Consider the following 25714-nt stretch of genomic DNA (forward strand, 5'->3'; position numbering starts at 1 on the left):
GGCTCCTCAAAAGCTACTAAGCCTGTGTGAACAATAAATAAAATAACAACCAGACAATTTACATTGACCCCCCCCCCCCCCCCCCCTCCCTTTTTCCACTGCTGCTACTTGCTGTTTATTATATATATGCATAGTCACTTCACCCCTACCGGAATGTACAGATTACCTCAAGTAGTACCCTTGCACACTGAGTCGGTACCGGTGCCCACTGTATATAACCTCGTTATTGTTGTTATTTTTGTGTTACTATTTATTATTACTATGTATTTAGCTGGTAAACTTTTTCTTAACTCTTCTTGAACTGCACTGTTGGTTAAGGGCTTGAAAGTAAGCATTTCACAGTCAGGTCTACACTTGAGGTATTAGGCGCAGGTGACGAATAAAGTTTGATTTGATTTGAGATCTAAAGACACTTAAAATACCAGCTTTAATCAGTCATAATACATGAGCTGTATGTTGGAGTGTTATACTGTATTACAGTATCTGTGGTGGTATAGTGTTATATACAGTATTACAGTACCTGTGGTGGTATAGTGTTATACAGTATTACAGTACCTGTGGTGTTATAGTGTTATACAGTATTGCAGTACCTGTGGTGTTATAGTGTTATAAAGTATTACAGTACCTGTGGTGTTATAGTGTTATTCAGTACTACAGTACCTGTGGTGTTATACAGTACTACAGTACCTGTGGTGTTATAGTGTTATACAGTACTACAGTACCTGTGGTGTTATAGTGTTATACAGTATTACAGTACCTGTGGTGTTATAGTGTTATACAGTATTACAGTACCTGTGGTGTTATAGTGTTATACAGTATTACAGTACCTGTGGTGTTATAATGTTATACAGTATTACAGTACCTGTGGTGTTATAGTGTTATACAGTATTGCAGTACCTGTGGTGTTATAGTGTTATACAGTACTACAGTACCTGTGGTGTTATAGTGTTATACAGTATTACAGTACCTGTGGTGTTATAGTGTTATACAGTATTACAGTACCTGTGGTGTTATAGTGTTATACAGTACTACAGTACCGGTGGTGTTATACAGTATTACAGTACCTGTGGTGTTATAGTGTTATAAGGTTTTACAGTACCTGTGGTGTTATAGTGTTATACAGTATTACAGTACCTGTGGTGTTAGTGTTATACAGTATTACAGTACCTGTGGTGTTATAGTGTTATACATTACTACAGTACCTGTGGTGTTGGAGGTCTTCACTGCAGAGTAGACTGTATCAGCTCCTGGAGAATTCTCTGGAGGAGACAAGACATCGGGTTAAAGACATAAAGACATTGTACTGTGTGTGTGTGTGTGTGTGTGTGTGTGTGTGTGTGTGTGTGTGTGTGTGTGTGTGTGTGTGTGTTTGTTGAACGTGTGTGATTTTATGTTTGTATGTGTGTGGACGTGTTTATCTATAATTGAAGACCAGAAGTCCCCACAAGAAATGTAAACAAACACAAATTTGACTAAATAAGGACATTTTGTTGGTTCCCCCAAGGTCAGAAGCTGTTTCTATGCAATTTTAGGGTTAGGGTTAGGGTTAGGAGCTAGGATTAGGGTTAGGGTTAGGATCTAGGGTTAGGTTTAGGAGCTAGGGTTAGGGTTAGGATCTAGGGTTAGGGTTAGGGTTAGGATCTAGGGTTAGGGTTAGGAGCTAAGGTTAGTTTTAGGGTTAGGGATAGGAGCTAGGGTTTGGGTTAATTAACTTCTTGACCATACTTGAGACGCAGACGTCTCAAGTATGCCCCTGGAAATGCAAATGCGCTACGCTAAATGCTAAATGTACTCGTTACAACTCAATCTTTGATCAAAATTCACAAGCAGGGTATTGAATTAAAGCTACACTCGTTGTGAACCTAGCCAGCAAGTCAGATTTTTAAAATGCTTTTCGGCGAAAGCATGAGAAGCTATTATCTGATAGCATGCACCCCCCAAAATGCCAGCACGACACGTAAACAACAGATTTTGCGGTAGCCGGCGCTACCCAAAACGCAGAAATAAAATATAAAACATTCATTACCTTTGACGAGCTTCTTTCTTGGCACTCCTATATGCCCCATAAACATCACTATTGGGTCTTTTTTTCGTTTAAATCGGTCCATATATACCCAAAATAGCTTTGTATGGAAGCTGTGTCATTCAGAAAAAAACATCGTTTTTAAACGCTGCGTAATTTTTTTAAATTAAAAAAGTCGACGATAAACTTTCACAAAACACTTCGAAATCCTTTTGTAATCCAACTTTAGGTATTAGTAAACGTTTATAATCTATCAAAATGATTACAGGGCGATGTATTTTCAATAGGTCTTCACTTGCAAAACAATGGCTGATAATGTCTTCATCAACTACATCCGGGTGAAGACTGGGAAAATGGATGCCAGATAGATGGATTTTCCAACAATTAATTCAATTGAAAATGACGACAATGGCGACATCGTGTGGAATTTGTATGAATTGCAGGCAGGTCGATATTAAATTCTGTTCTCTTTTAACAACTCGTGGAAGTGACTTATGGAAATTATTTTTAGCTTTCAGAGAGCAGTTTTTCTTGCGTTTTTCAATGAAACACACAATCTGTTATAGTCACAGCCGTGATTTAACCAGTTTTATAAACTTCAGAGTGTTTTCTATCCACACATACTAATCATATGCATATACTATATTCCTGGCATGAGTAGCAGGATGCTGAAAAGTTGCGCGATTTTTAACAGAATTTTCGAAAAAGGAGGGGGTAGAAGTAAGTAAGTAAAGAGCTAGTGTTAGTTGTACTGTTAGGGTTAGGAACTAGAGTTAGGGTTAGGGTTAGTTTTAGGGTTAGGGCTAGGCGCTAGGGTTAGTTTTAGGGTTAGGGTTAGGAGCTAGGGTTAGTTTTAGGGTTAGTGCTGGGGTTAGGGTTAGGGTTAGTTTTAAGGTTAGGGTTAGGAGCTAGTGTTAGTGGGTTAGGGTTAGGAGCTAGGGATAGTTTTAGGGATAGTTTTAGGGTTAGGGTTTTATAGTATTACAGTACCTGTGGTGTTATAGTGTTATACAGTATTACAGTACCTGTGGTGTTATAGTGTTATACAGTATTACAGTACCTGTGGTGTTATAGTGTTATACAGTATTACAGTACCTGTGGTGTTGGAATGTTATACAGTATGACAGTAACTGTGGTGTCATAGTGTTATACAGTACTACAGTACCTGTGGTGTTATAGTGTTATACAGTATTACAGTACCTGTGGTGTTATACAGTACTACAGTACCTGTGGTGTTATAGTGTTATACAGTATTACAGTACCTGTGGTGTTATAGTGTTATTCAGTACTACAGTACCTGTGGTGTTATACAGTACTACAGTACCTGTGGTGTTATAGTGGTATGCAGTACTACAGTACCTGTGGTGTTATAGTGTTATACAGTATTACAGTACTTGTGGTGTTATAGTGTTATACAGTCCTACAGTACCTGTGGTGTTATACAGTATTACAGTACCCGTGGTGTTATAGTGTTATACAGTACTACAGTACCTGTGGTGTTATAGTGTTATACAGTATTACAGTACCTGTGGTGTTATAGTGTTATACAGTATTACAGTACCTGTGGTGTTATAGTGTTATACAGTACTACAGTACCTGTGGTGTTATAGTGTTATACAGTATTACAGTACCTGTGGTATTATAGTGTTATACAGTATTACAGTACCTGTGGTGTTATGGTGTTATACAGTACTACAATACCTGTGGTGTTGGAGGTTTTCACTGCAGAGTAGACTGGATCAGCTCCTGGAGACTTCTCTGGAGGAGACGAGACAACGGGTTAAAGACATAAAGACATTGTACTGTGTGTGTGTGTGTGTGTGTGTGTGTGTGTGTGTGTGTGTGTGTGTGTGTGTGTGTGTGTGTTTGTTGAACGTGTGTGATTTTATGTTTGTATGTGTGTGGACGTGTTTATCTATAATTGAAGACCAGAAGTCCCCACAAGAAATGTAAACAAACACAAATTTGACCAAATAAGGACATTTTGTTGGTTCCCCCAATTTCAGAAGCTGTTTCTATGCAATTTTAGGGTTAGGGTTATAGTTAGGAGCTAGGATTAGGGTTAGGGTTAGGATCTAGGGTTAGGTTTAGGAGCTAGGGTTAGGTTTAGGGTTAGGGTTAGAATCTAGTGTTAGGGTTAGGGTTAGGAGCTAGGGTTAGTGTTAGGGTTAGGGTTTGAATCTAGTGTTAGGGTTAGGGTTAGGAGCTAGGGTTAGTTTTAGGGTTAGGGTTAGGAGCTAGGATATGGGTTAGGGTTAGGGTTAGGAGCTAGGGTTAGGGTTAGGGTTATGAGCTAGAGTTCGTTTTAGGGTTAGGGATAGGAGCTAGGGTTTGGGTTAAGAGCTAGGGTTAGTTTTAGGGTTAGGGTTAGGAGCTAGGATATGGGTTAGGGTTAGGGTTAGGAGCTAGGGTTAGGGTTAGGGTTATGAGCTAGAGTTTGTTTTAGGGTTAGGAGCTAGGGTTAGGGTTAGGAGCTAGGGTTAATTTTAGAGTTAGGGTTAGGTTTTGGGGGGAAGGTTAGGTTTAGGAGCTAGGATTTATTTTAGGGTTAGGGTTAGGTTTCGGGGTTAAGGTTAGGGTTAGACAAAATACGATTTTGAATGGGACTGAATTTTGTGTCCCCACAAGGTTATTTGTACAAGAGTCTCTTTGTATATTTACCTCTCCTTCTCCTGGTTTCTGGGTCCTGTGTGATTCTGACGTCAGCATACGTAACATCTCTTGGTTCAGCTGCTACATCTTTGTTCCTCTTGCAGAACAGGACCAGTAGAATGATCAGAGAGATGGAGAGAGCAGCCACCAACCCAGACACAAACAGAGGGAGGATGAGAGGGGTGGGAGAGGAGGATGAGCCAGAGCCCCCATCTTGAAAAACATCACAGTAAAAAGTTACAAACTGTGATCTGATTAATATTATTTATTATTACATATTTATTACTTCTATAAGAATATTCCAAAGATTAATACACAATGCAGAGATGACGAGAGGGTGAGAGGTCAACACAGTAGTTTTTTTTGTAATAAGGGATTAATGCAGAGACATGGGAGGAATTTGTCTACATATTCAACCTGAAATAGGATACTTGTTATTTGGCCACTGGCACAATTTTATTTTCAAGGAATTCTAATTGGTCAACCACAGGCTAGTTATATACTACATCCTGTCCCTTTGTACACATGAGAGAATCACCGGAGAGCATCACTAGCTCCTAACCCCACTGAGCATCACTAGTTCCTAACCCCACTGAGCATCACTAGCTCCTAACCCCACTGAGCATCACTGGGGACAGGGCAGGGTGACCATCTAACCTAGTGGTTAGAGCGTTGGACCAGTAACCGAAAGGTTGCAAGATCAAATCCTTGAGCTGACATGGTACAAATCTGTCGTTCTGAACAAGGCAATTAACCCACTGTTCCTAGGCCGTCATTGAAAATAAGAAGTTGTTCTTAAACTGACTTGCCAAGTTAAATACTGGTAAAAAAATATTTGAAAAAAACTGTTTTTCTCCCTTTGATTTGCTTTGGGGTCTGTGTTATTGAAGAATATCATCAGCTACTAACAATTCTAATGACCATGCAGGGATTATAAGAACACAAACAAGTACTTGGGAAGCTAGATGGTGCACTGTCCTTCTCTCAGCACACATCACAGCTGCAGTCTAGACTTAGTTTCCTCTATCGTAATCGCTCCTCTTTCACCCCAGCTGCCAAACTAACCCTGATTCAGATGACCATCCTACCCATGCTAGATTACAGAGACATAATTTATAGATCAGCAGGTAAGGGTGCCCCCGTCCCCGCAAAAGGCCTAATGCTTTTTGGTAGACAATCATTGTAAATAAGAATTAGTTCTTTACTGACTTGCCTAGTTAAATAAAAGGTTAAATAAAAAATAAATAAATAGAAATGAATGTGATGTCTCACCTGTCACAGTCATCCAGCTCTCTGGTGATTCTCCTTCAGAGTTGTTACACTTGTAGAGTCCTTCATCTGACTTGGATACTGCAGGGATGGTCATCTCTCCTGTAGTCTCAGTCCTGATCAGGGATCCATCTTTGTAGAAATCAGCTGTGAGGTCAGAGGGAGTTCCCTGATATCTGCAGCGCAGAGTCACAGAATCTCCCTTAGTCACAGGAAGGGCAGGGCTCTCCAGGATCACAGCTCCAACTGTATATAATATATAAACATCATATATAAACAGGTCTCTCCAGGATCACAGCTCCAGCTGTATATAATATATAAACATCATATATAAACAGGTCTCTCCAGGATCACAGCTCCAGCTGTAAATAATATATAAACATCATATATAAACAGGTCTCTCCAGGATCACAGCTCCAGCTGTATACAATATATAAACATCATATATAAACAGGTCTCTCCAGGATCACAGCTCCAGCTGTATATAATATATAAACAGGTCTCTCCAGGATCACAGCTCCAGCTGTATATAATATATAAACATCATATATAAACAGGTCTCTCCAGGATCACAGCTCCAGCTGTATGTAATATATAAACAGGGCTCTCCAGGATCACAGCTCCAGCTGTATATAATATATAAACATCATATATAAACAGGTCTCTCCAGGATCACAGCTCCAGCTGTATATAATATATAAACATCATGCACAGTTCCAGTCAAATGTTTGGACACACCTACTCATTCAAGGGTTTTTCTTTATTTTTACTATTTTCTATATTGTAAAATAATAGTGAAGACATCAAAACTATGAAATAACAGATGTGGAATCATGTAGTAACCCAAAAAAGTGTTAAAAAAATTAAAATATATTTTTCACCCTTTAGCCTTTGCCTTGATGACAGCTCTTGGCATTCTCTCAACCAGCTTCACCTGGAATGCTTTTTCAACAGTCTTTTTTTATTTATTTATTTTATTTAACCTTTATTTAACTAGGCAAGTCAGTTAAGAACATATTCTTATTTATAATGATGGCCTACCCCGGCAAAACCCGGACGATGCTGGGCCAATTGTGCGACACCCTAAGGTACTGCCAATCAGGGCCAGATGTGATACAGCTTGGATTTGAACCAGGGACTGTAGTGACACCTCTTTCACTGAGATGCCAAGCCTTAGACCGCTGTGCCACTCAGGAACCCCCCAACTCTTGAAGGAGTTCCCACATATGCTGAGCACTTTTTGGCTGCTTTTCCTTTACTCTGCGGTCCAACTCATCCCAAACCATCTCAATTGGGTTGAGGTCGGGTGATTGTGGAGGCCAGGTCATCTGATGCAGCACTCCATCACTCTCCTTCTTGGTCAAATAGCTCTTACACAGCCTGGAGGTGTATTTTGGGTCATTGTCCTGTTGAAAAACAAATGATAGTCCCACTAAGCACAAACTAGATGGGATGGCAAATTGCTGCAGAATGCTGTGGTAGCCATGCAGGTTAAGTGTGCCTCGAATTCTAAATAAATCACTGACAGTGCCAGCAGCAAAGCACACCAACACCATCGCACCTCCGCCTCCATGCTCCATGGTGGGAACCACACATACCGAGATCATCCGTTCACCTACTCCGCGTCTCACAAAGACATGGCGATTGGAACCAACAATATCAAATTTGGACCCAAAGGACAGATTTCCACCTGTCTAATGTCCATTGATCGTGTTTCTTGGCCCAAGCAAGTCTCTTCCTCTTATTTGTGTCCTTTAGTAGTGGTTTCTTTGCAGCAATTTGACCATGAAGGCCTGATTCACGCAATCTCCTCTGAACAGTTACTTGAACTCCGTGAAGCATTTTTTTAGGCTGCAATCTGAGGTGCAGCTAACTCTAATTAACTTATCCTCTGCAGCAGAGGTAACTCTGGGTCTTCCATTCCTCTGGTGGTCCTCATGAGAGCCAGTTTCAAGATAGCGCTTGATGGTTTTTGCGACTACACTTGAAGAAACTTTCAAAGTTCTTGAAATTTTCCAGATTTGACTGACCTTCATGTCTTAAAGTATTGATGGACTGTCGTTTCTCTTTGCTTATTTGAGCTGTTCTTGCCATAATATGGACTTGGTCTTTTACCAAATAGGGCTATCTTCTGTATACCACCACTACCTTGTCACAACACAATGGATTGGCTAAAATTCATTAAAAAAATTTAGGGCTGCAATCCCGTTAACGGGATCAATATGACAACAGCCAGTGAAAGTGCAGGGCGCCAAAATCAAATTCAATTCAAATTCAAATTCAAAACACCAAAAATCTCATAATGAAAATTCCTCAAGCATACAAGTATTTTACACCATTTTAAAGATAGAATTCTCGTTAATCCAGCCACAGTGTCTGATTTAAAAAATGCTTTACAGCAGAAAGCACCACAAACGATTATGTTAGATCACCACCAAGCCACAGAATAAACACAGCCATATTTCCAGCCAAAGAGAGGAGTCACAAAAAGCACAAATAGAGATAAAAATTAATCACTAACCTTTGATGATCTTCATCAGATGACACTCATATGACTTCATGTTCAGTATTTCCAAAAACATCCGGTGATATTTTACAAAAATACTCATTATAAATGTTGATGAAAATACAATTGTTGGAAATATAGATATCCTTAATGCAACCGCTGTGTCAGATTTTTTTAAAAACTTTATGGAAAAAGCAAACCATGCAATAATATGAGACAGCGCTCAGAAAAAAAAAATATCCGCCATGTTGGAATCAAAAATCAGAAATTATTATAAACATTATAAACATTATAAATATTCCCTTACCTTTAATGATCTTCATCAGAATGCACTCCTAGGAATCCCAGGTCCACAATAAATGCTTGATTGTTTCGATAATGTCCATCATTTATGTCCAAATAGATCCTATTGTTATGGTGTTTAGTACACAAATCCAAACGCTCGTGCAGGTCAAGCCAAACGTCGGACGAAAAGTTCAAAAGTTATATAACAGTCCGAAGAAACATGTCAAACTAATTATAGAATCAATCTTTAGGAAGTTTTTATCATAAATGTTCAATAAAGTTCCAACCGGAGAATTCCTATGTCCTTAGAGAAGCAATGGAACGCAGGTCGCTATCATGTGAATTGCGCCTGACCAGCACTTGGCACTCGGCCAGACACCTGACTCATTCTGCTCTCCTACAGCCCCACATCACAGTAGAAGCCTCATTCAAGTTTCTAAAGACTGTTGACATCCAGTGGAAGCCCTAGGAAGTGCAACTTGATCCATATACCACTGTGTATTCAATAGGGGCTGGGTTGAAAATCGACCAACCTCAGATTTGCCACTTCTGTTCTGTTATACTCACAGACATCATTCAAACAGTTTTCTATCCAAATGTACTAATACTATGCATATATTAGCAACTGGGACTGAGGAGCAGGCCGTTTACTCTGGGCACCTCAGGGCACCTTTCATCCAAGATACTCAATACTGCCCCTGCAGCCCTAAGAAGTTTTAAGAAGGAAAGAAATTCCACAAATTAACGTTTTAACTTATGAAGGTGGTTGAGAGAATGCCAAGCGCGTGGAAAGCTCTCATCAAAGCAAAGGGTGAATACTTTGAAGAATCTCCAATATAAAATATATTTTGATTTGTTTGAAACCAGTTGCGACGAGCAAACCCAGATCTGGTTTTCTATTTATAGACCTAAGCTCATTACCATAACGCAATGTTAACTATTCATGAAAATCGCAAATGAAATGAAATAAATATGCCATCTCTCAAGCTTAGCCTTTTGTTAACAACACTGTCATCTCAGATTTTCAAAATATGCTTCTCAACCATAGGAAAACAATCATTTGTGTAACAGTAGCTAGCTAGCATAGCATTTAGAGTTAGCATTAGCATTAGCAATCAGCAGGCAACATTTTCACAAAAACCAGAAAAGCATTCAAATAAAATAATTTACCTTTGAAGAACTTCAGATGTTTTCAATGAGGAGACTCTGTTAGATAGCAAATGTTCAGTTTTTCCTGAAAGATTATTTGTTTAGGAGAAATCGCTCCGTTTGGTGCGTCACGTTTGGCTACCAAAAAAACCCGAAAATCCAGTCATCAAAACGCCAAACTTTTTTCCAAATTAACTCCATAATATCGACTGAAACATGGCAAACGTTGTTTAGAACCAATCCTCAAGGTGTTTTTCACATATCTCTTCGATGATATATCATTCGTGGAAGTGTGCTTTCTGTCCTGAATCCCAGGAGAAAATGCCCGCAACTGAAGATTGCGCACCAATTTAGACAAAGGACACCGGGCGGACCCCTGGAAAATGTAGTCTCTTATGGCCAATCTTCCAATGATATTCCTACAAATACGTCACAATGCTGCAGACATCTTGAAGAAACGACAGAAAGCGCAGGCTCGTTCCTGGAGCATTCACAGCCATATAAGGAGACATTGGAAAACAGAGCTTCAGAAATTCTGCTCATTTCCTGTTTGAGGTTTCATCTTGGTTTCGCCTGTAGAATGAGTTCAGTGGCACTCACAGATAATATCTTTGCAGTTTTGGAAACGTTAGACTGTTTTCTTTCCAAAGCTGGAAATTATATGCATAGTCGAGCATCTTTTCGTGACAAAATATTGCGCTTAAAACGGGCACGTTTTTTTATCCAATAATGAAATAGCGCCCCCATAGATTCAACAGGTTAATACTTTTTTGGTTATTACATGATTCCATATGTGTTATTTCATAGTTTTGATGTATTCACTATTATTCTACAATGTAGAAAATAGTAAAAATAAAGAAAAACCCTGGAATGACTAGGTGTGTCCAAACTTTTGACTGGTTCTGTATAAACAGGTCTCTCCAGGATCACAGCTCCAGCTGTGTATAATATATAAACATCATATATAAACATAACATCAGCTATCTGAAACCAGATGAACCACTAAACACAATAATGTTAGTAGATGGTGTTTGTGGACATACCATGTACTGTGATGTTGACAGCATTGCTGTGTTCTCCAGACCCAGACTCACACCAGTACACTCCACTGTCTGATGGTATTAGTGACACAATGCATGAAGACCCTTGTGGTTTTCCCCAGTCAATATTACACTCTGAAAAGGTTCCTCTCCCTGTGTTCCTCACCACGCTCCATCCAGCAGAGTTCCCCTGAACCTCACAGCTCAGAGAGACAGACTCAAATTCAAAGAATTGAGATCTGTCAGGACTGACATTCAGAGAGGCTGGAAGAGAGAGATCAAAGAACGAAAGAGAGAGAGAGAGGGATGGAGAGAGATAGAGTGATAAGGGGAGAGAGATAGAGAGAGTTGCATTGTCTAAAGTAAAGTATTAAATGAAGGCCCTCAAGAGCAGTAGTGCCTGTATTGGCACAGAGATGCAGAAGGGTTGGTGCAGAGGAAGGTGTAATATTATACTGCCAACCATATTAGAACAATCTACTACTTCTTCTCTACTTCTTACCATAGAACAATCTACTACTTCTTCTCTGCTTCTTACCATGGAACAATCTACTACTTCTTCTCTACTTCTTACCATAGAACAATCTACTACTTCTTCTCTACTTCTTACCGTTACTAGACTCTATCATTAATATGAGAAAAGATCCAGATCAGTAGAGACCAAGTAGAGACCATTTCACCCTAAGAGAAACAACCCTCAAACACAACACACACTATACTGACCTTGGTCTGACCGGAGGTTAATCTGTGCGTTTTGAAATGGCCATAGAGTCTCTAACAGAGCATATTTTCCATTTAGAAAGACACAGTATAAATGTAACCCACCAACTAGATTTTTGATTATAATATTTGTCAACACTCAAATGTCCTATTTTTTTTATTTAACCTTTTTTAGTAGCTAGGCAAAAAAGTTAAGAACAAATTCTTATTTACAATGATGGCCTAGAAACAGAGGGATAACTGCCTTGTTCAGTGGCAGAACAACAGATGTTTACCTTGTCAGCTCAAGGATTTGAACTAGCAACTTTTCAGTTATTGGCCCAACACTTTAACCACTGGGCTACCTGCTGGTTATTGGCCCAACACTTTAACCACTGGGCTACCTGCTGGTTACTGGCCCAACACTTTAACCACTAGGCTACCTGCTGGTTACTGGCCCAACACTTTAACCACTAGGCTACCTGCTGGTTACTGGCCCAACACTTTAACCACTGGGCTACCTGCTGGTTACTGGCCCAACACTCTAACCACTAGGCTACCTGCTGGTTATTGGCCCAACACTTTAACCACTGGGCTACCTGCTGGTTACTGGCCCAACACTTTAACCACTGGGCTACCTGCTGGTTATTGGCCCAACACTTTAACCACTAGGCTACCTGCTGGTTACTGGCCCAACACTTTAACCACTAGGCTACCTGCTGGTTATTGGCCCAACACTTTAACCACTGGGCTACCTGCTGGTTACTGGCCCAACACTTTAACCACTAGGCTACCTGCTGGTTACTGGCCCAACACTCTAACCACTAGGCTACCTGCTGGTTATTGGCCCAACACTCTAACCACTAGGCTACCTGCTGGTTATTGGCCCAACAATTTAACCACTAGGCTACCTGCTGGTTATTGGCCCAACACTTTAACCACTAGGCTACCTGCTGGTTACTGGCCCAACACTCTAACCACTAGGCTACCTGCTGGTTACTGGCCCAACACTTTAACCACTAGGCTACCTGCTGGTTATTGGCCCAACACTTTAACTACTAAGCTACCTGCTGGTTATTGAACCAACACTTTAACCACTAGGCTACCTGCTGGTTATTGGCCCAATGCTCTAACCACTAGGCTACCTGCTGGTTCCTGGCCCAACACTTTAACCACTAGGCTACCTGCTGAAGGAGATGGTGTAGCAGAGCAGCAAAGTTTAGTTTATTTACTATTTAAAATATACATCATTAGATGAAAGTCCCAACTGAAATTTGACACCTAAAATATTCTAGGTGTGCACCATAGCCTGGCCTTGCCATAGAGACAGACAAATATACATACTCAGTGACCATAACCTGTCCATAGAGACAGACCAATGTACAGACTCAGTGTCATTTTATAATAGAGACAGTAGATCTAGCTGGTCTTTCATTATATATTAGAGACAGTAGATCTAGCTGGTCTGTCATAATATAATATAGACAGTAGACCTAGCTGGTCTGTCATAATATAATAGAGACAGTAGATATAGCTGGTCTGTCATAATGTAATAGAGACAATAGATCTAGCTGGTCTGTCATAATATAATAGAGACAGTAGATTTAGCTGGTCTGTCATAATATAATAGAGACAGCAGATCTAGCTGGTCTGTCATAATATAATAGAGACAATATATCTAGCTGGTCTGTCATAATATAATAGAGACAATATATCTAGCTCCAGATTTTATCCTAGTCTTTCATAATAGAGACAATATATCTAACTCTAGATTATATCCTAGTCTTTCATAATAGAGACAATATATCTAACTCTAGATTATATCCTAGTCTTTCATAATAGAGACAATATATCTAACTCTAGATCATATCCTAGTCTCATAATAGAGACAATATATCTAACCCTAGATTATATCCTAGTCTTTCATAATAGAGACAATATATCTAACTCTAGATTATATCCTAGTCTTTCATAATAGAGACAATATATCTAACTCTAGATTATATCCTAGTCTTTCATAATAGAGACAATATATCTAACTCTAGATTATATCTAGAGACTATCACTACCCTATTGTTTCACTCCCACAGGGTTATAGTTATATAGTTAGTTATATAGTTATAGTTATATAGTTAGTTATATAGTTATAGTTATATAGTTAGTTATATAGTTATAGTTATCTGGTTAGTTATATAGTTATAGTTATATTTATATAGTTATAGTTATATAGTTATAGTTATAGTTATATAGTTAGTTAAATAGTTATAGTTATATAGTTAGTTATATAGTTAGTTATATAGTTAGTTATATAGTTATAGTTATATAGTTAGTTATATAGTTATAGTTATATAGTTATAGTTATTTAGTTATAGTTATATAGTTATAGTTATATAGTTATAGTTATATAGTTATAGTTATATAGTTATAGTTATTTAGTTATAGTTATATAGTTATATAGTTATAGTTATATAGTTAGTTATATAGTTATAGTTATATAGTTAGTTATATAGTTAGTTATATAGTTATAGTTATATAGTTATAGTTATTTAGTTATAGTTATATAGTTATAGTTATTTAGTTATAGTTATATAGTTATAGTTATTTAGTTATAGTTATATAGTTATAGTTATATAGTTAGTTATATAGTTATAGTTATATAGTTAGTTATATAGTTAGTTATATAGTTATAGTTATATAGTTATAGTTATATAGTTATAGTTATATAGTTAGTTATATAGTTAGTTATATAGTTATAGTTATATAGTTATAGTTATATGGTTAGTTATATAGTTATAGTTATATAGTTATAGTTATATAGTTATAGTTATATAGTTAGTTATATAGTTATAGTTATATAGTTAGTTATATAGTTAGTTATATAGTTATAGTTATATAGTTAGTTATATAGTTATAGTTATATAGTTAGTTATATAGTTAGTTATATAGTTATAGGTATATAGTTAGTTATATAATTATAGTTATATGGTTATAGTTATATAGTTATAGTTATATAGTTAGTTATATAGTTATAGTTATATATTTAATTATATAGTTATAGTTATATAGTTATAGTTATATAGTTATAGTTATATAGTTAGTTATATAGTTAGTTATATAGTTATAGTTATATAGTTAGTTATATAGCTATAGTTATATAGTTAGTTATATAATTATAGTTATATGGTTATAGTTATATAGTTATATAGTTAGTTATATAGTTATCTATATCTATACAGTTAGTTATATAGTTAGTTATATAGTTATAGTTATATAGTTAGTTATATAGTTATAGTTATATAGTTAGTTATATAGTTATAGTTATATAGTTAGTTATATAGTTAGTTATATAGTTAGTTATATAGTTATAGTTATATAGTTATAGTTATATAGTTAGTTATAGTTATATAGTTATAGTTATATAGTTAGTTATATAGTTAGTTATATAGTTAGTTATATAGTTATAGTTATATAGTTAGTTATATAGTTATAGTTATTTAGTTATAGTTAGTTATATAGTTATAGTTATTGTTAACATGTATCTATTTGAGTCTGTATCTCACATCACAGAGTACCATGTTCTACCCTGTGATGTGTTGCAGGTGAGAGCAGCTGGAAAAGGTGGAGATTCTTTATGGCACCTTCGTTACTAAGAGAATAAGGACTGGAGACTGACATGAAGTCACAACCAATGAAGAGACAGGAAGACATGTTACTATTATAGAACAGGTGATGAATATAGAGAAATGTTACTATTATGGAACAGGTGATGAATATAGAGAAATGTTACTATTATAGAACAGGTGATGAATATAGAGAAATGTTACTATTATAGAACAGGTGATGAATATAGAGAAACGTTACTATTATAGAACAGGTGATGAATACAGAGAAATGTTACTATTATAGAACAGGTGATGAATATAGAGAAATGTACTCACCTCCACCTTGTCCGAGGCTACAGTATACCAGTGTACTCAACAGCACTGAAACACACAGAGAGAACTATCACTATGGTACATGATGTAAACACTGAAACACACAGAGAGAACTATCACCATGGTACATGATGTAAACACTGAAACACACACAGAGAGAACTATCACTATGGTACATGATGGAAACACTGAAACACACAGAGAGAACTATCACTATGGTACATGATGGAAACACTGAAACACACAGAGAGAACTATCACTATGGTACATAATGTAAACACTGAAACACACAGAGAGAACTATCACTATGGTACATAATGTAAACACTGAACCACACAGAGAGAACTATCACCATGGTACATGATGTAAACACTGAAACACACAGAGAGAACTATCACTATGGTACATGATGTAAACACTGAAACACACAGAGAGAACTATCACTATGGTACATGATGTAAACACTGAAACACACAGAGAGAACTATCACTATGGTACATGATGTAAACACTGAAACACACAGAGAGAACTATCACTATGGTACATAATGTAAACACTGAAACACACAGAGAGAACTATCACTATGGTACATGATGTAAACACTGAAACACACAGAGAGAACTATCACTATGGTACATGATGGAAACACTGACACACAGAGAGAACTATTACTATGGTACATGATGGAAACACTGAAACACACAGAGAGAACTATCACTATGGTACATGATGTAAACACTGAAACACACAGAGAGAACTATCACTATGGTACATAATGTAAACACTGAAACACACAGAGAGAACTATCACTATGGTACATAATGTAAACACTGAAACACACAGAGAGAACTATCACTATGGTACATAATGTAAACACTGAAACACACAGAGATAACTATCACTATGGTACATGATGTAAACACTGAAACACACAGAGAGAACTATCACTATGGTACATAATGTAAACACTGAAACACACAGAGAGAACTATCACTATGGTACATAATGTAAACACTGAACCACACAGAGAGAACTATCACTATGGTACATGATGTAAACACTGAAACACACACAGAGAACTATCACTATGGTGCATGATGTAAACACTGAAACACACAGAGAGAACTATCACCATGGTACATGATGTAAACACTGAAACACACAGAGAGAACTATCACTATGGTACATGATGTAAACACTGAAACACACAGAGAGAACTATCACTATGGTTCATGATGGAAACACTGAAACACACAGAGAGAACTATCACTATGGTACATAATGGAAACACTGAGCTGCACCACAGATATTAATTTCCTTAATAGTCTATTAACACATTCTTGTGTGAATCTTATTAACATACTGCAAAAATTCCCATCAAAATCCGTAAATTTAAGAGATCTGTGTTTTTGCATCGGCTGTGTTGCAATCCTCAGCATCAGACTATGTTGGACTTCCACATCTGTGTGGAATGGCACTCTACAACTCCCACAAGTCTCGTGGAAAGGGGAGACTCAGTTACAGACTAATATGACCAACTATCCCAACTATGGAAAGGGGAGAATCTCAGCTACAAACTAATATGACCCCCTATGGAAAGAGGAGACTCAGCTACAAACTAATATGACCCCACCATGGAAAGAGGAGACTCAGCTACAAACTAATATGACCCCACTATGGAAAGAGGAGACTCAGTTACAAACTAATATGACCCCACCATGGAAAGAGGAGACTCTCAGCTACAAACTAATATGACCCCACTGTGGAAAGAGGAGACTCTCAGATACAAACTAATATGACCCCACCATGGAAAGAGGAGACTCTCAGCTACAAACTAATATGACCCCACTATGGAAAGGGGAGACTCATACAAATGAATGGTAGTATGGAGATATATATAGATATTAAACCTTCATCTGAAGGTAACCTATACAAATTAATGGAAGCATGGATATTTTTTTATTTATTTTTATTTCACCTTTATTTAACCAGGTAGGCTAGTTGAGAACAAGTTCTCATTTACAACTGCGACCTGGCCAAGATAAGGCATAGCAGTGTGAACAGACAACACAGAGTTACACATGGAGTAAACAATTAACAAGTCAATAACACAGTAGAAAAAAAAGAGTCTATATACATTGTGTGCAAAAGGCATGAGGAGGTAGGCGAATAATTACAATTTAGCAGATTAACACTGGAGTGATAAATGATCAGATGGTCATGTACAGGTAGAGATATTGGTGTGCAAAAGAGCAGAAAAGTAAATAAATATAAACAGTATGGGGATGAGGTAGGTAAATTGGGTGGGCTGTTTACCGATAGACTATGTACAGCTGCAGCGATCGGTTAGCTGCTCAGATAGCAGATGTTTGAAGTTGGTGAGGGAGATACAAGTCTCCAACTTCAGCGATTTTTGCAAATATCGTTTTGTGCCAACAAAAATAAGGGGTTAAATATCTGTCCCAAAAACTAAAATGTGTCCTGAGCTTTCTTATATGAAATGTGTCCTGAGCTTTCTCATCCCGTTGGGGATGAATCAGAATTAGTTAGGTAACATTGATAAATGAGATGTTTTATTTACATAATACTGCTTATGTGAGATATTTGTCATTAGGGTGTCTTCTTTTGGATAATACTGTTGGCAGTTTGCAGTTATCCCTTCTCTGCTAGGGCTTAGTCACTACGAGCCCAGAGAGGGGAGAGGTCAAGCTTGTCTTCATACGTCAATGTATCTGCATTAAACCATGTGATGCTATGAAGAATATCAGAAGGGGAGGAGGACAGAATGGAGGCTTGTCTTCTTATGGGAATGTGTCTGTAACTATTGTATGTCCCCTCTGAGGTTGCCCTTATCTTGATCTAATATATGACCTAAGAGGCTCACTGTCTCGGTGATCTTGTCCAGGAGGAGATGTATTTGAGATGGGAGTATCTAGAATTGACAATTGATATATGCCATTGGATGAGGTAATGGTTTGGTCCTAAGTGGTACCAAGAACGAGATAGGAACTTCGTTTAGGAGACCAAACTGAACGATAATTTATAGCTAATGCTATCTGGCTATGGGATACTCCTCTGTCAAGTAAAAGGTTCTTTGTGAACTGTTCCTGAGATCTGTGTTTCGTCATGTGAGTTGAGATGGGTGTGAGTCTTGGCTATAAATGATACTAAGAACTGTTTTGTAAGCACTCTCAGAGAATTCATTTATAGACGCTGAATTGATCTGAGAGTCACATGGCTATGGTGAAGCTCATATAATTAAAGATGGACTTTATAATATATATTTGACTTGTGTGTGGTTTGCTCTCTCATTATTTGGTAATAAAGGAAATTTCCTCAACAGACCCGATTCAGGAAATGTCGCAGGTCACAACTTCACAGGACTGTAAAAATGGTTTTTATGAAAATGCGTTTTTTTTGGCAGAAACGCCTTCTTGAACATGTGAACTTTCATGTGCCTTATTAACAAACGTGTATGCTGTCTGGAAATATGAATACAATTGTTAAATTATGAGCCTAGTTGGTTAAGCAACAGAAAAAGTTAGCAGCCTTCCCACTAGCCATGATTGGCTGGGATAATGAGTGGTCTGTACATGCCGAGAGAAGAGTTCAGATTAGTCTGCTATATAGAAGGCTTCTATCTATTTCAGCTCGTCAGTCTGTGTTGGTAATCCTGTCGAATGCAGGGAAAAAAAGTATTGTGTAGTGGAGCTGCATAAGTGTTGATTTCCACTTTCTGGAGGATCAAGTTTTGAAATCAGTGGAATTTGAGTATGATATCTAAGGAGATGGAGAAAACACCTGTCTCCGGATTACATCTTCAAACTAAGGGCAACCGTGGTATGACATTCCTGATAGGGAGACGTGTCCACCATGCACGATGATGATAAGATAGTCTAGCGTTAGCTCGCTACATTTTCAGATATTACTGTTGACTAAACCTATTCCATTCAAATTTGCACAACCGCGGCATTCAAACAAGGCTGCAATAAAAACTAATTGGACTGTAGCGACTGTGTTGGCATCGAAATCTGGGGTGTGAACTGCGTTTCTATTCAAGCATTGATTGATATGTTAATGGCCCGATAGTATTGGAGAAATATAGAAAAAAACGGACTCCTCTGACGCTGTATGTTAAATTGTGAAGTGTCACACCCGCCATTTTTAAAAACAACCGATGGAGTTCATTGCCTTCTTCAATCATGGTGGTCTTGTCATTGATTTTGCTGGAAAGGGAAGAAATTGTGCTTTACAATGGTATTCGTATTACAGTTGACCTGGAAGTATTACGTTTTTTTGGGGGCGCTAAAATAAGGTACATTTTACATTACAACGAGATGTACAAAAGATTGTTAGCTAACTATTAATCACGTTTTAAGGTAAGACCCATGTGCAGACCGTGACGAAGTAATACAAGTTTAATATTTGAACAAGGGCAGGAAAAAGGACAGGTCAAGGGCAGACAGAGGGCAGTAATCCAGAGTAGTGTGGCAAAGGTACAGGATGGCAGGCAGGCAGAGGGCAGTAAATCCAGAGTGGTGGGGAAAAGGTACAGGATGGCAGGCAGACAGAGGGCAGTAATCCAGAGTGGTGGGACAAAGCTACAGGATGGCAGGCAGACAGAGGGCAGTAATCCAGAGTAGTGTGGCAAAGGTACAGGATGGCAGGCAGGCAGAGGGTAGTAATCCATAGTAGTGGGGCAAAGGTTACAGGATGGCAGGCAGAAAGAGGGCAGTAATCCAGAGTAGTGTGGCAAAGGTACAGGACGGCAGGTAGGCAGAGCTCAGTAATCCAGAGTAGTGGGGCAAAGGTACAGGATGGCAGGCAGGCAGAGCTCAGTAATCCAGAGTAGTGGGACAAAGGTACAGGATGGCAGGCAGGCAGAGCTCAGTAATCCAGAGTAGTGGGGCAAAGGTTCAGGATGGCAGGCAGGCAGAGGTCAGTAAGGCAGAGGTCAGTAATCTAGAGTAGTGGGGCAAAGGTTCAGGATGGCAGGCAGGCAGAGTTCAGTAATCCAGAGTAGTGGGGCAAAGGTACAGGACGCTAGGCAGGCAGGCTCAGGGTCAGGGTCAGGGCAGGCAGAATGGTCAAAACTGGGAAATCTAGAAAACAGGAACTTAGACAAGACAGAAGCAAGGGGGAAAACGCTGATAGGCTTGACGAACAAAACAAACTGGCAAAAGTCAAACACAGAACACGGGGATAACTACACTGAGGGTAATGGACTTCAGCAATCTGTAAGAACCGATGCTGGAGATGAGAAGCAGGTATGGAGAGTGAACGTTTAATTTTCCACAGATAAGGGATGGGACAGGAACAGCATCAGAACTGGGTAATACAAAGACATAACCTCACACTCAACGTCAGCAAAACTAAGGAGATGATTGTGGACTTCAGGAAACAGCAGAGGGAACACCCCCCTATCCACATCGATGGAACAGTAGTGGAGAGGGTAGCAAGTTTTAAGTTCCTCGGCGTACACATCACAGACAAACTGAATTGGTCCACCCACACAGACAGCATCGTGAAGAAGGCGCAGCAGCGCCTCTTCAACCTCAGGAGGCTGAAGAAATTCGGCTTGTCACCAAAAGCACTCACAAACTTCTACAGATGCACAATCGAGAGCATCCTGTCGGGCCGTATCACCGCCTGGTACGGCAACTGCTCCACCTACAACCGTAAGGCTCTCCAGAGGGTAGTGAGGTCTGCACAACGCATCACCGGGGGCAAACTACCTGCCCTCCAGGACACCTACACCACCCGATGTCACAGGAAGGCCATAAAGATCATCAAGGACAACAACCACCCGAGCCACTGCCTGTTCACCACGCTATCATCCAGAAGGCGAGGTCAGTACAGGTGCATCAAAGCTGGGACCGAGAGACTGAAAAACAGCTTCTATCTCAAGGCCATCAGACTGTTAAACAGCCACCACTAACATTGAGTGGCTGCTGCCAACACACTGACTCAACTCCAGCCACTTTAATAATGGGAATTTATGTAAAATATATCACTAGCCACTTTAAACAATTCTACTTAATATAATGTTTACATACCCTACATTATTTATCTCATATGTATACGTATATACTGTACTCTATATCATCTACTGCATCTTTTTGTAAAACATGTATCACTAGCCACTTTAAACTATGCCACTTTGTTTACATACTCATCTCATATGTATATACTGTACTCGATACCATTTACTGCATCTTGCCTATGCCGCTCTGTACCATCACTCATTCATATATCTTTATGTACATATTCTTTATCCCTTTACACTTGTGTGTATAAGGTAGTAGTTTTGGAATTGTTAGCTAGATTACTCGTTGGTTATTACTGCATTGTCGGAACTAGAATCACAAGCATTTCGCTACACTCGCATTAACATCTGCTAACCATGTGTATATGACAAATAAAATTTCATTTGATTTGATTTGACATACAACAATTAATGCTGAAGCAGGGAACAGCTCTGGGGAACAGACAGATATAGGGGCGGTAATGACACAGGTGATTGAGTCCAGGTGAGTGCAAAAAATCGCTGATGCACGTGACGAGGGAAGCAGGTGTGCGTAATGATGGTGGCAGGAGTGCGCAGTGCTGGGCAGCCTGGCACCCTCGAGGGAGCAGGCGTGACAACTATACACGTGTCTAATTTTGACAGACAGTGGTTCATTTCAAGCTAAAGTGTACTGTTAGCTAGCTATATGTCTTAAGCTAAAGTGTACTGTTAGCTAGCTAGCTAGCTAACGTTAACTGGCTGGCTCCCTAGCTGAAGTTATTATTCATTTCCCAGGGCCGTTTGCTGTTCTAGTTAGAGCCAAGATCGTCAAGTTATTAAACTATATAGATATTAAACTATCTAGATATTAAACCATGCAGATATTAACCTATATAGATATTTAAACATATAGATATTAAAACATATACATAAAACATATACATATTAAACGATATAGATATTAAACTATATAGATATTAAACTATATAGATTTTCAACTATATAGATATTAAACTATATAGATATTAAACTATATAGATATTAAACTATATAGATATTAAACTATATACATTTGAAGTCGGATGTTTACATACACCTTAGCCAAATACATATAAACTCAGTTTTTCACAATTCCTGACATTTAATCCTAGTAAAAAATGCCCTGTTTTAGGTCAGTTAGGATCACCACTTTACTTTAAGAATGTGAAATGTCAGAATAATAGAAGAGAGAATAATTTTTTTCAGCTTCACATTCCCAATAGGTCCGAAATTTACATACACGCAATTTGTACTTGGTGGTGTTGCCTTTAAATTGTTTAACTTGGGTCAAATCTATCAGGTAGCCTTCACAAGCTTCCCACATTAAGTTGGGTGAATTTTGGCCCATTCCTCCTGACAGTCAGGTTTGTAGGCCTCCGTGCTCACAAGCGCTTTTTCAGTTCTGCCCACAAATTTTCTATAGGATTGAGGTCAGGGCTTTGTTATGGCCACTCCAATACCTTGACTTTGTTGTCCCTAAGCCATTTTGCCACAACTTTGGAAGTCAATGTCCTTTTGGAAGACCCATTTGCGACCAAGCTTTAACTTCCTGACTGATGTCTGGAGATGGTGCTTCAATAATATCCACATCATTTTCCTGCCTCATGATGCCATCTATTTTGTGAAGTGGAACAGTCCCTCCTGGAGCAAAGCACCCCCACAACATGATACTGCCACCCCCATGCCTCACGGTTGGGGTGCTGCTCTTCGACTTGCAAGCATCCACCTTTTTCCTCCAAACATAACTATGGTCATTATGGCGAAACATTTCAATTTTTGTTTCATCAGACCATTTCTCTAAAAATGACCATCTTCGTCCCCATGTGCAGTTGCAGACCGTAGTCTGTTTTTTTTATGGCGTTTTTGGAGAAGTGGCTTCTTCCTTGCTGAATTGCCTTTCAGGTGATGTCGATATTGGACTCTGTGGAAATATATACTTTTGTTCCTGTCTCCTCCAGCATCTTCACAAGGTCCTTTGCTGATGTTCTGGGATTGATTTGCACTTTTTGCACTAAAGTACGTTCATCTCTAGGAGACAGAACGAGTCGGTATGACGGCTGGGTGGTCCCATGGTGTTTATGTAACAGATGTGAAATGGCTAGCTAGTTAGACAACAAATTTCCTTTTGTTCCATAAAGATATATTTTATTTCCAAAAACCTCTGTTAGTTTGGTGCGTAGGAATCCACCGGAAAGAGCGGTCACGACAACGCAGACAAAAATTCCAAGGCTTTTGTGGAGCGATGGGTAACGATGCTTCGAGGGTGACTGTTGACGTGTGCAGAGCATCCCTGGTTCGCGCCCAGGTCGGGGCGAGGGGACGGACGTAAAGTCTATCCTGTTACATTTATACTTGTGTGCTATTGTTAGTACAGATGAACGTGGTACCTTCAGGGGTTTGGAAATTGCTCCCAAGGATAAACCAGACGTGTGGAGGTCTGCAATTTTTTCTGAGGTCTTGGCTGATTTCTTTTGATTTTCCCATGATGTCAAGCAAAGAGGCACTGAGTTTGAAGGTAGGCCTTGAAATACATCCACAGGTACACTGTCAAATTGACTCAAATGATGTCAATTAGCCTGTCAGAAGCCTGTAAAGCCATGACATAATTTTCTGGAAATGTCCAAGCTGTTTAAAGGCACATTCAACTTAGTGTATGTAAACTTCTGACCCACTGGACTTGTGATACAGTGAATTGTAAGTGAAATAATCTGACTGCAAACAATTGTTGGGAAAATGACTTGTGTCATGCACAAAGCAGATGTCCTAACCGACTTTCCAAAACTATAGTTTGTTAACAAGAAATGTGGTGTGATTGAAAAACAAGTTTTAATGACTCCAACATGTGTAAATAAACTTTTGACTTCAACTGTAGATATTAAACAGATTTTAGCACGTATTAAACCATACAGATAATCATAAGATAGATGTGTTCCATCTCACCTGCCGACACACACACACGCACACACGCACACACACACACACACACACACACACACACACACACACACACACACACACACGTACACACACACACACGTACACACACACACACACCTACACACACACACACACACACACACACACAGAGTACTTACAAATCTGCCAGCAGAGTGGTGTGAGTTCATCCTGTTCCATCCTGTCTTGCTTCTCAATGAGACTCTGTGATCTCCAGTTACAGACTTATAGACCATCCTCCTCTTTCCTGTTTTGACCACACACACAAGACCCTGCTGACGACGTGGTGAAACAGAGGAAGAGAGAGTAGATTATTTTGTCTATACCTCCTCTACCACTGTATATTTCTTCATTGCCACTTCTCCCACCCCTGGACTAGAATCATATCCGTTAATGCCAACCATTTCCATGTGCTCAACTGTGTTATTCTGAGAGGACTGACCTCTAACCCCTACTGTCAGACACTACTGTAGATCTGAGAGGACTGACCTCTAACCCCTACTGTCAGACACTACTGTAGATCTGAGAGGATTGACCTCTATCCCCTACTATCAGACACTACTGTAGATCTGAGCGGATTGACCTCTATCCCCTACTATCAGTCACTACTGTAGATCTGAGAGGGTTGACCTCTGTCCCCTACTATCAGCCACTACTATAGATCTGAGAGGATTGACCTCTATCCCCTACTTTCAGTCACTACTGTAGATCTGAGAGGATTGACTCCTAACCCCTACTATCAGTCACTACTGTAGATCTGAGAGGATTGACCTCTATCCCCTACTTTCAGTCACTACTGTAGATCTGAGAGGATTGACTCCTAACCCCTACTATCAGTCACTACTGTAGATCTGAGAGGATTGACTCCTAACCCCTACTTTCAGTCACTACTGTAGATCTGAGAGGATTGACCTCTATCCCCTACTTTCAGTCACTACTGTAGATCTGAGAGGATTGACTCCTAACCCCTACTATCAGTCACTACTGTAGATCTGAGAGGATTGACCTCTAATCCCTACTCCGTATGTGTGGTTCCCACCATGAAGCATGGAGGAGGAGGTGTGATGGTGTGGGGGTGCTGTGCTGGTGACACTGTCTGGTTTGCACTTACTGGGACTATCATTTGTTTATCAATAGGACAATGACCCAACACTC

General features: G+C 39.0%; 1 protein-coding gene across 1 annotated transcript in view; it reads right to left on the minus strand.

Annotated features, from left to right (window-relative positions):
- Window positions 1–24759, minus strand: part of LOC139415756 (low affinity immunoglobulin gamma Fc region receptor III-A-like) — a 28617-nt gene extending 3858 nt beyond the window's left edge. The window contains exons 1-7 of the mRNA XM_071163835.1: window positions 24700–24759; window positions 15562–15606; window positions 10928–11188; window positions 5948–6190; window positions 4685–4888; window positions 3725–3781; window positions 1203–1259 (exon numbers count right to left, since the gene is read on the minus strand). Of these exons, the coding sequence (XP_071019936.1) occupies window positions 1203–1259; window positions 3725–3781; window positions 4685–4888; window positions 5948–6190; window positions 10928–11188; window positions 15562–15606; window positions 24700–24739 (907 nt within the window). The 5' untranslated portion in view covers window positions 24740–24759. The remainder of the gene's footprint in view (window positions 1–1202; window positions 1260–3724; window positions 3782–4684; window positions 4889–5947; window positions 6191–10927; window positions 11189–15561; window positions 15607–24699) is intronic.
- Between the last annotated feature and the right edge of the window lie 955 nt (window positions 24760–25714).

Source organism: Oncorhynchus clarkii, chromosome 9 (genome assembly GCF_045791955.1).
Source record: "Oncorhynchus clarkii lewisi isolate Uvic-CL-2024 chromosome 9, UVic_Ocla_1.0, whole genome shotgun sequence".
Classification (NCBI taxonomy): domain Eukaryota; kingdom Metazoa; phylum Chordata; class Actinopteri; order Salmoniformes; family Salmonidae; genus Oncorhynchus; species Oncorhynchus clarkii.